This window comes from Hoplias malabaricus, chromosome 10, assembly GCF_029633855.1.
Source record: "Hoplias malabaricus isolate fHopMal1 chromosome 10, fHopMal1.hap1, whole genome shotgun sequence".
Lineage (NCBI taxonomy): Eukaryota > Metazoa > Chordata > Actinopteri > Characiformes > Erythrinidae > Hoplias > Hoplias malabaricus.
The window spans coordinates 35,230,426-35,242,760 of NC_089809.1; the positions used below are offsets into that span (position 1 = coordinate 35,230,426).

A 12,335-nucleotide genomic window follows, 5' to 3' on the forward strand; every position below is an offset into this window, starting at 1 on the left:
TTCAGGGTCGCGGTGGAATCATTGAGCGCAAGGCGGGAATACACCCTGGAGGGGGCGCCAGTCCTTCACAGGGCAACACAGACACATTCACTCACACACTCACACCTACGGACACTTTTGAGTCGCCAATCCACCTACCAACATGTGTTTTTGGACTGTGGAAGGAAACCCGGAGGAAACCTACGCAGACACGGGGAGAACACACCAACTCCACACAGACAGTCACCCGGAGTGGGAATCGAACTAACTGTGTGAGCTGTGTGACTGCGACACTACCTGCTGCGCCACCGTGCCGCCCCAGAATATACAGAAGATACAATATATCGATGGGGAGGTGGAAAATAATTGAGGAAAAATATGTGCAAATATTTCATGAAACACCTGAGGACAGATCAACCAACAGCAAACTAACAAAAGCACCAGCAATGTGGATTCAGTTTCTCATGAACTTCCTCTGCGGAAAAAAGCCAACAAGAGATATTTATACACACACATGTAAAGTTTATAATGTAAAAGTATAGAACATGCGGACACTGGTGCTCTCACTGGACACTGGAGTTAAAACAGGAAACTGTACTCATGTTACGGTAAAAAAAAAAAAAGTGATTAAAATGATAAATACATTCTGATCTATTGCATTTCCTCTACTTCATAGCTGTAACATTGGGTTGCATTAAACCCGTTAGTGTGGGTAAGTGTGATCACCTAATCAAAAATAATGTAAAAAATTATTTTTGTTGACAGCTGTAACATTTTTATTGCTCATTTATTCAACACACATGATAATGTACTCAAAACACATCATGCATATGTCTGATGTATATGCCACAACATGCATATGTCTTTATATAATGAGTGGCCTTTAGGTCTGAACCAACACATGGAGACAAAAGACTGATAAACTCTCAGGAGGAATAATCTATTAATATGTATGGATGATGATGCAAGGGCATTCAAATGAGTGGCGTGGGCACTGAAGCTTGGGATGAGCTGTCACTATGCCGTCAACAGCACTTCTATTCACACACACACAACACACAAACACACACAACACACATCCAGAGGTCACCTCTACATTTTCTCTGACATATTTCCAGTTTCAGCTGAGTAAGTCAATTCAACCACAAGACATTAAAGGTATAATAGAAGTTTCGGACTGATATTTTGGTCCGAAATATGTTATGGACAAAAGCTATATTAACCCAACCCTCCTTTAAGTCACTAACAACGTAGATAGCTAACTTTAGCTATTGGGACCAGCCCTGTGGCCAATTATCTCAATTTTGTCAAATACAGTTTAACAATAAGGCCTTTGACTTGCCATTCATAAACAGCCCTAATAAATACAGGCTAGATATATGACAGGATTTAAATAAATAAAAGGTAGTGGTACCTTTCAGCAAAATGACCCATTAAACCCTGTATTTCATTCACTCATTGTAGGTTTATTCCACTTATTCAGCGAGACATTCACATCAAAGCACCGGTGCAACACCTACACTTTCAGTTGATGCCATTTAATGCAGCTTTCCTGCCACGACATTAGGGGAGAAAACACAAATGTGACCTTAATAAAGACTGACTAAAGCTGATTTGCAATATTAATTTGCCTGTTTAGATGAATGAGGCAACTCGATTGCATTCTGATTGGAATGAGCTGCTCATGCGTGAAGGATCATGCGGGAGGAGGAGACATTAAGACATTACGGTTTGACAGCTTAATTACTGTGTTGCAGGTGAAGCACAACGTCTTCTTTCACAACATCTGCAGCTCACTGCCAGACTGCTACAGTATGACCTTACTTCAACGGTCTGTCACAACATACAGCCACAGAGCCTTCACACAGACATGACAAGAGCAGCTGTCTTATATCGTCTCCATTCAAAAGCCTAGATTCCAAATTCCCGTTATAGGAATTCCATTTACAAAACTCAATCACAGCCTCTCATTATGGGCTACTCTCCCGCTGAGTGTGATCAAAAACTATTTCATATCATTTGTCAGTTACAAGCCTGAAATTTCCTAAATAACACACGAAAATATCGAAAAAGAAAGGCAGAATTCAGGACAAAATGTAATATATGACATGAACTCTGATATATTTACCTCACCCGATGTTCCCCCTCACCTCACATGGCCATAATAAAAACGGTGTAACTCTGATACAGCTCTGGTGCCTCCTCCTTCATTTAACACCAATCTTTCTGGAGTCCCAACATATTGACCATAAATAATTAAATCTCGCTTACAAAGTGACTAGCGCTTGCCAGATTTGTTGGAGGAATGTCTGCATTTTAAGAACAAAGAAACGTGTTTTCCGTTTGTTCTCTCTTGTCACACTGTAGGAGACGTCAGAGCTCTTGGAGTACACTGGACTGGGTTAGTGTCTGATCATGTCACCTTTAAATGTTCTCTGATGTTGAACTGCTTTAGGTTCTCATTATGATTGATTTATAGAATAAGGGATGGACGTCTCATACATATATGGATGCGTGTATAAATATTACAGTGAGCTTAAAGAGGTGGACAGAATGTGTCAAGAATGACTTATCACACATATAATCACATATTAACTGTAACAATAAAAGGTACAGTGAAGACACAGGACAGAGACAATGTTAATGTTTCTTCATACGGTAAAATTCTTTTCCTAACTACCGGTTCTGAAGACCTACCCTAGTGAGGGGACCAGCCTAGTGGCGGTTATCCCCTGTCCTGATGCTTGCACTTGCACCCTCACACCCATATAGTGTTTCAATTCTTTAGTTTTCCTTAACAGTTGTGCCCACGAGCGCCCCCTATTCGCCCCTCCTGTAAGTCTGCAGCAGACGACACTTGCGTTAAGAAACTTAAGATTTTGAGTGACTGTGACATTCCTCACAGAAACCAAAAACACAGCAACTCAGAAATCAGACAACATTATCCCTTTAAGTGTAACTAGAACCTTTATCTTTATTAAGACTTTTGTGGCTTGAGTCATGTTTTAAATATGTGTGAGTTAAAGGAAAAGCCCTGTTTAACTGTAGTGGTGTAAACATAAACATCAGTGTTAGTTTAACGCTGGGTGGGGGCGTTGTATGCTTAGCTGAACTTATGTGTGCTTTTAGGTCATTTACACCTTTATTTGCTGCACAAAACATGGGAGTTTCTTTTTTAATTCATCCGAGAACTTACGTTTACGTTTCGGCATAGCTGCTCGAGATGAGGGTAGGTACATGAGCTTTGCCTGACGTAAACAAGGACTACTGACGTGCAGACTGACCAGTTAAATGTTTACAGAGAAGGTTATCGACCAATAACGGTAGCTCTACAGTCAGACCGTGCAATCCGAAGATTTTAGGCTACTTCACCACGCCCTCTTCTCACTTAAGCGAACCAATCGGAGTAGGGGAGGGCGGGACTAGTTTGTGAACGAAACGCTTCTCGAAATTCTATGTAAGCTCTAGAAAAACAAAATCCCGGACGTTTGTGAAATTCCGCCCAGACATTATTTTAATTCTAAAAGAGAGGACATGTCCGGGTAAAAGAGGGCCTGGTCTGGTCACCCTAGACAACAGTGTCCCATTCTGCTCTTAATGCCCCGACCTCTTGAACACCTGAACCCTAGCGCCCTTTTGTTCATCCTATGACAGTGTCATCAAATGTCAACCAAGAGCACACTTCCAGGAAGGCCTTAGGCCTTAAAACAAGACCTGGAACAGTGGGTTAGAACCATTTTTTACAAATTGTGCAAAAACAAAAATTAGAAAACATCCTTGCTCAAGGTAAGAGGTCTCTCTCTCTCTCTCTCTCTCTCTCTTTCTCTCTCTCTCTCTCTCTCTCTCTCTCTCTCTCTCTCCTCCCCCCCGCTGAAGGTTACTAGTTCATTCAATGAGACCTGTTTACACTAAGATTTATCCTGAAATTTCTACTATTATGAAGTAGCTCAAATTATTATTAGATGATATAGCTGATATATTTGCTGTTTATTATATTTTTCCTCACAGTACTGCTCTTATATCCTGTTCCAAATCTGACACTACACTTTTCCTACAGCAGTTTTATGCTGTAAATGTGGTGAGGTTGAGATTTTGTAATTCTGCTTATCCCTATTTTATACTTTGCTGTTCATTGTGTCTCAGCTTTTCTTTCATTTCAAAATCTAAAAATGTTGTCTCTTCAAATGGTTCAACTTATGTTCAAATCAGTGTCCAAATTATTTAAACAAAACAGCAATTTGTGCTAGTGTAGAACACATGTGAAACACCACTCCCCACCCCACCAACACACACACACACACACACACACTTCCCAACAAGTGAATGCAGCTAGCGAATCACAGATCTAATGTTCCCTGCAAGGGAAGCAATTTTGTTCTCTTCCTCTCACTGAACTGTGACCCCATATCCACAGTTTGACTCAGAAAACCGTTGGCCATGTCTGCCATGTTCAAAAAAAGGCTTCCTGTCACAAACAAAATTAATCTACTCTGCCCTGACCTGCAGCAAAGAGGAATTAAAAAAGGACTGCTCATCGAAAGCACCAGGGGCACCGTTTACGCCAAGGGGTCTTGTGTGTTAGCCGCTCGGGCTTCTGACTGGGTTTCAGTGTAGCCTTTTGTAGTGCTCCAGTTTTTTCACTGGTATGTTCAGTGTGTGTACGAAAGCCAAGCACAGAGCAGCCTCAATCACAGGCCTTTATAGTGTGCAGTGTCTAGCTCTGTGATGATTTGTAAGGAGCTGGGTCTTCTTTGTAGGTGGTAGTAGTGCAATTTTTATCCCTCCAGAGATTTATTTGCTAGTGTAAAGGCTCTCAATCAATAGTTCTATTGGCCTTTTTGGCCCAATGACCGAACTCCCCTTGCTTAAGGTTACTAGTGCATTCAGTGAGACTCCTTTACACTACACATTTATGTTTACAAATACACCTACAGCCAACATCCAAGCTTTTGACAGCATTGCCAAGATCCTCAAAACTCATGCACAAAAAAAACATGTATCATAATAAAATATAATAAAATAAATGCATCATATCCGTGATGTACTTTTAATCTACTCTTCTGATTTGACAATGCGGTTATTGAAATTTGATGACGAATTTGAGGATGTATTACTTTATTTTTGTATGTTTCAGCAACTACTAATCAGACCAGGAATAAGAAATACACAGAAATTTAATCTACACAGAAACCTTAATCTAAAAATGTAATTCTGTGTGTTCAGTGCACCCAACAATAAAAGCTGCATTGTGTTTCTTTTATATTGTAATAAAGAATCATAACTGCACACAGGCCCACCACTGATATCCTCCTAACTTAGTCTAGGAGCAAATCTGAATGAGTTTGTACAAACTCTCTGAATGTACTGCCATTGACAGGTTGGATATAGAGTGAAAAAGATCTCCTTCTAATGGTTGAATGAGAAACACTTTATTGCAGCACACTAATTCAATTTCCTCCAGGGGGTTGTATGAGTGTGTGTCTACTATGTGTAAATCCCCAGGTTTGCTCCCATATGCCAATTAACAACAAAGAATTAATTTGACGTCATGTCGGAGAGTCTAATGCTCAGTCAGGCACACAGAATAAATTACAGTGCGCTGGCAACTACTGCCCAAATTGTGACTAAGCTTGCTTATCACATCCCAGTGGGGCTAGGAGGGTTTGTTGGGACAAAAAAAAAAAAAAAAACTAACTTGATTGGGAGTTACTTGGCAACGAACAGACACCTGGACAAAAAGGCGACTCTTGACGGCTCCTCCATCTATCAGGCTTGTGGTAAGAGAGTGCAAATTGCCTCTTCATCCCTCTACACTTCCTCTACCTCCTACTCCCCTCAATACACAGAGGCTGTCAAACGAGACAAATGCGCATCCCCTTGTTGCAATTAATTTGATTCTTGTTCTGCGTGAGCTCTCGGTGTAGGATTTAATTAAGGCTCTCGCGCACCAGGACTCACTATGTCGAAGGCCGGAGTTAAATGGCCCTGTCTCCCAGCTTTCCCTGCTAAGCACGAGCGAGTGATGGAGAGAGGGGGAGACCCTCGCTCATTTGAGCTCCATGCTTTATGGCTGCTGCTACTTTGGCAGCGTCTATCTGAGGGAATGATGGAGAAAGCAGCACCGTCACGCTGTTTTCCGACTGGTTTTAGCTTCCCAGAGGACAAAGACACATTTCAACAGCCTAAAACTGTCTCCACTAAGGCCTGAAAGTTCAAGTGAGGGTAAAATGCTCTAAATTCTATTGTAAAAGGTTGTATGCCATGATGTTCTAACTTGCGCATGTATAAAATAATGAGAACGTCTGGGGACAATCCTCAAGACAATTTGATCTAAATATGTGTCCACTGTTTTCAGAAAGAAAGAGACTCTGTGTTCAACTGATTCTGCTCCAGACATTAAACATGGATGGAGTTGGGGCTGGACGATATAGCCAAAATGTATATCATGATATATGGTCGATACGTTATAATTCCGATATCAATATCAAGTTTTTCACAATGAAAAACTTTCAAAAACAAACAAGAAACATGATATCACCATCAAACTTAAATCTATTGGCTTTGTCAATAATAATATTTAACTTAGATTTTAAATTGAGTGCTGAATTGACAGCAGTGCCCTGTAATCAATGTCCATCAGTGACCGATGTTGTAAATAATGTACACTGAAATGTTAAAAATGGGTTTCAAAATCATATCATTGTTATTGAAACATTATATACTGAGATATATATCGATATTGAGTTATTGTCCAGCCGTAGATGGACTGCAGAACTTTGGGATAGTTTTAAGAGGGTGAGATCCTTTGTTGATTTCGGTATAATTCAGCAAGTAAATTTTAAACAGTTGTCCACAGACACCTAACCCCACAGAACTTTCAGAGCCATCCCACTGATTAGCTATTCAGCCAAAACGAACTCAATCACAGACCCCGAGTTTGTAATTGAATACATCCCAAGTGTAAACAACTCAATAACCATTACAGAAAAAGCATCATATGCAAGTATTTCGACTAAATGAGGGGAATGAGACACTGAAACATATAAATCCTTATCATTTGCATTTATATAAAGGCATACATCTTTTTCAGCAAACGGTCTAAATCCCTGCAGCTAAGTATATCAAATTCGATTTGTCATGAAGAAATGCCACAAAACTATAACATGACATGTTCTTTTTCTAAGAGTAAGTTTTGTTTAGACAGAAGAGAAGACACACATTAAGGAATTAGCGCTAAAGGATGTAGCATCATTGTTTTCAGTCAGAGCTCTGTAACCAAATATAGTTGCATCTATAAATGGAGAAAAATGTTCTGTGTTTCATGGATTTATCTACAATCACCACAGACATTCTGCAGACTCTTCTTCAAATCCTAGCCTGGGGGCAGCTCTTTTGTGACAACTTGCAATCTGGCACATGCTACGGCCAACACAAACAAAAACTCTTCCAACAATGTCCAAATGAGGAGCAATGTTGGACTATTGGCCCGCTAGATTACGCAAGGAGACAAACCACAGTTGGCTGAGGCTAACAATAATGCCACTCCCCTTCAAAATATCTTCAGGTTCATCAGATGCAAATAGAGAATATATTACGTCCTCCCTCTACAACTTGCCTCTACCTCTGGGCTTAGACGGGGCCGTCTGCTCAGTCAATAACAGACTACACTTCACAGGGCTGTCATTTTGGCTGTAGTCTAATAACAGAGAAATGACAGCTATTCTTAATGTGTGAGCAAAAAAATAATAAAATAATAATAAAAAAACAGAACAGAACAGAACAGAAAAAAATGATTCACATGCTGTCAACAAAGCCATGCAAAATAAAAAAAATAAATAAACAATATGAGGAGAAGGAAAACAACTGAGGTTGTGAGTTGTGAGATGAGCACTGGTTAAATGGATGACAGAGAACTAAGAGCGATGGGCAATGCCAAGGTGAGATGGAAGATGCAGGACAGTGTTAAGCCAAATAGGCAGACATGACCACGGCTGGTTTTGTGTCTGCACAGCTGTTTCTGTGATGGGACAGGATTGGGGTTAGTCATCATTCCAGTGGATCAATGCTAGAAATGCTAGAAGGCCTCGCAGCAGCACACAGCTCTCCCTTTGCCTTTTGCCACTAACTTAAAGCAAGGGGAAAACTGCTGGCTATCCGTCAAGACTAAGGAATCATTCTAATCAAGTCTAAGGGAACTTTTCATCAATTAGGATATCAGTAATTCATCAAATCACCCCCTTCGAACTGGAGCACTCTAGATTCATCTCTTGAGAGCAATTACCATATTTTGATCACTTTCTTCCATTAATGATTCAAGTGTTCCAAACAGAGCACATTTGTACCAGTGCCAAGACATGGTTCATTTAAGTGCGCATCTTTAAAATAGATAACAAAGAGACTTGGATGGCACTTGCAAAGGCTCAGAATATCCGAATGGTCTCTGAATGATTGGCAGCTTCAGGCGAGGCCTGTTAGCTCTGTGCCAAACTGCGAGAACACTAGAAAGCTTGTGCTTCAGTTTGAAAGGAGGAAGGAAGTCACTTGGGTTTCATGCATGGAATATCAAACGGCGTGGTGGAGAGAAAGCATGGCAACTAAGCGTTTCACAAAGTGGTTACTTACAGGTAATAAGTGTAGGAGTGATAGGTTCTTCTGCCGAGTGGGGTGGTGGAAGGATTAAAGCAGTGGTGGAGAGGGGAGAAATGTAAATGGAAGGAAAGAAAAAGTAAAAATATTAATGTCTGAAAAATAGAAAATGAACAAAACCTGATATGGTGACACAAGTGAGGAGCTACTTGAGCGACTGTGAGGGCAAGGTGGCTGCTGGGGGGGTGTGGCATGTGAGAGCTAGCTCTGACTGGCTGAGTGGGGAGAGTGGGGCAGGGCTTAGGAGGATCACAGAGACCTAAAGTTTGGCAGGCCATACGTATGTATGCACCACAAAAGTGTAGTGAGGACAGGAAGAGTGGGAGTAGCTCAGGTGAAAGAGCCACTGTCACGTTAGAGAGCAGAGATAGAAAGATTAAGAAAGAGAGAGTTAGGACAGGGCCTTAGTTTTTGGAAATGGCCTAGCAAAGTGGTTTAAATGACCCTGATGTGCCCTTTCACACTAGGTATAATTAGACGGCAAGTCTGCAAGAATGTGGCTTTAACGTTTTCATTTAAACACTGTGGCAGTGACTAACACATATTCCAGCAGTAATTAAAAAAATGCACTTCAAAGTTTATTGCACGTCTGTTGTAATCATCATTTCAGGCCCTGCTCAATCCCTAATGCCCCTGGCCACAGCGTCCATCAAATAACATTTATTTATAACCAGATATGCCAAGGTCATTATGCTAAAAACTACACTATCAATGCAAACAATTGATTCCCTGTAATTGGCTGTCTTGCTTAGTTAGCAGAATGAAGGCATGCCTCTTCAAATGTTTGGCCATTCTGAAACTCACCAGGAAAATCAATAAAGACGAATATCCTTATTCAGAACATAATGACTTGGATTTAAAACATATTTCCTCTGTGTCTCTGCTGCTTTTAAATCACAGCTAGGCTTCAGATGGTGGAAAATGGATAGGCACTATTTAAAGTCATCGAACACTTGCCTACTCACATAGTGCGTTACAGGCTCTTTGCTGTATACAAAAAGAAGTTGGGCTATTTGCAGAGTGTTGCTTCCTGAGGTTTTTTTGTACAGAACCCAGAGAGCTTTGCACTCCAGCTGAGGGCGAGAGCTAATATAAACTAGCCTGCAGCAACATGCCCTAGGCCTCCCTTTGAAAAGAAAAAAAAGAAAGAAAAAATCCCTTTCATCAATTTTTCTCTCTTATCTTGCTTTACTTTTTTTCTTCTAGCACGAGATAAGCTTCAGAAACGTTTCCTATTTTCTATTTCAGGGTCATTAAAACATGTTCATTTGTTTGAGTTTAGCATGGAGGAAAAAATGAATATTTCATCATGCACTGTACACTGGTGCCACAAACATTTTAATGGCGGTTATCAGAGCAATCAAATCAATTATTCACTGCTCGGTTGACAAATGGGGGGGTGTTTGCAAGTCGAAAGACAATCAGCACAGTTTCACAGAGTTGACTTTTATGTAAACCATATGCATGCAATACCATAATGTTCATTTATTTCAGTGTGCTACAGGACCATTACAATATCTAGCACATTCAAATCCAGGGTCTAAAGACTGCATCATGGTGCTTTGCAGGAGTTGTGCACAGAATCGGGCACATTAGAGCTAGGAATCTTACCGTTTCTTCATGACCAGCACTACACCCAGGAAGATGATGACGAAGAGAAGGATGCCAGCAATACCACCAGCGATTTTGACGGTGTGGTCCGTTTGTTTCTCTGGTTCCACTGCGTCAGGTTTCCTAGTCGCTGCCCCTGTAATCAGCAGCATTTCAAAGTGTCATGACTCCACAGTTTCAATATTCTAATACCAGTAAGTGGCTCAGTGTCCAACAGTTGTGAAATCAATTTAAGAATAAGAGAAAAACAATGCTTTTAAACAAAACAAATTAATCTGAACAAACAATGGTGATATGTATCTAAATGTATTGCACTTCAAACAAGTATGAAGTGTTAGTTTATAAGAAATAGTCTTTATTTTCCCTCAAAAACCAAACAAACAAATACATAAATAATTAAAGTTTACAAACAAACAAATAAATAAAATAATTAAATAACATGAGTTTGTATAATTTCCCCAGCTGTAAAGGCTTTGGCTCGGTCTGTCTGGTCTAGCCAAGTGTAAAACAGCCTCTCTTGCCATCTATTTTCAAGATCTGCTCCATGCTTTCATTAATCATATGGCAAGACAATGTCTATAGTGTGTGTGTGAGAGAGTAAAAGAGAGAGAGGATATATATGAGTGAGAGTGAGGGGATGAGATAGAACTTTTCATATCTTAGGTGCTCATCAGTTATTCAGCACTTGGTGCTCAGGGCAGAGAATGATTATTCTAATGGGATCTTTAATAGGACCCTCAGGTTTCTTTTTTTTTTTTAACTCATGACCAGAACAAAACTCTAATCCTCCACTCATCATCCCCCCACTGCCAAAACATCACCACACTTTTGGTGGTCCCACCCAAATTAGGTTATTTCTCTCTCTCTCTCTCTCTCTCTCTCTCTCTCTCTCTCCCCAGGTCCTCCACCTGAGAGAAGAAGATAAACTCATTAACCATGCTTCTCTACTTCCATTGTCTCCCCCCCCCACCCCTTTTTCTTTTTCCTTCATGGGCACAATAACTGTTTCTTCTATCGCCTTTGGATATTCAAATCTGGGTCACATATGGCGAGTGGCAAACGTAAAAGGAGCGAAAACAAGCTGAAAGAAAAAAAAAGAGGGGAAGAAAGTGTGGGGCGACAACTTATTTCAGGGCCATTTATTCCCAGAGTAGACAGTGACGGCTGATCACACCACGGGCACAAGCATTTCATATCTGCTCAAGAGAGATAACCGACACCTCGCAGCGCCAGGGCTTTCTGCACTAGCGCAGTATAAGTCTTTTAAGAGTGACTGAGGGGAAGACAGAAAGACAGACAGACACACATCCACGCAGATAAAGCATGTGCTGGTAATAGAATGAACAGGTGATGAGGAGAGGGGAAAGTTCTGCTGTTTACTGTATAATGTGATGGCATGTCAGTTCAGAAGCAGGTGAAATATCCATTTCCAGCGCTCTAAATGAGTATGGGATGAAAAATAGCCCGGGACACGCGGTTCAATTCGGGCCTGGCTGCGAATCTATTCCTGCTGCCAGCTCCACTTTTTCAATCAGCGTGTGACAGCATCCATCACTCCAGCTGGGCGGTGTGGTTACCTTGGTGACGGATGGTGTCAGAGAGCAGGGTCTCGTTTTAGAAGAGAATTTTGCCTTTACTGGTGCTGTCAGTGGTTCTCTGTGTCCAACAGTTTGTAGACACTGCTCTTCTGAAAAAGGCTTGACTGTGGGTGTCAGAACATTGCTGTGAGGATTGAATAGCATGTAGCAACAAGAGCATGAGTGAGGACATGGGCTGAGGTTGGAGGGAAAGTTTTGAATAAACTTTCTTCACTTTAACTCCTTGTGAAGGTATTGAATGGTGTTCATTCCCTCCACAGAGTGCAGTGCAACTGCTCTAGAGCGGGAGGGGCGTATAATGTGGCTCCATTTTTGTTGATTTTCAATTTTTTGAAGCTGTCCTTCACACTGTGTGAAAATATCATGATGAATGGACCAAGGGCAATGCTCCAAAATTATTTCAAATTAAATTGGCTTCAGATTTTTCTGTATTCTATAAACTTTTACTTGGATAGTGATGATATACCACTATAGCTGACACTCGGCATTGGATAAGTTAGC

At 40.8% G+C, this 12,335-nt stretch overlaps 1 protein-coding gene across 8 annotated transcripts in view; it reads right to left on the bottom strand.

Moving 5' to 3' along the window:
* Positions 1 to 12,335, bottom strand: part of ptprma (protein tyrosine phosphatase receptor type Ma) — a 236,662-nt gene that overhangs the window by 43,707 nt on the left and 180,620 nt on the right. For 5 of the 8 annotated variants that reach the window (XM_066682266.1, XM_066682264.1, XM_066682261.1 and 2 more), the window contains one exon: positions 10,237 to 10,372. In XM_066682266.1, coding sequence (XP_066538363.1) covers positions 10,237 to 10,372 — 136 coding nt within the window. Of the gene's footprint in view, positions 1 to 8,601; positions 8,632 to 10,236; positions 10,373 to 12,335 lie in introns of all 8 variants that reach the window. The other 3 variants (XM_066682258.1, XM_066682262.1, XM_066682259.1) reach the window with 1 other exon arrangement.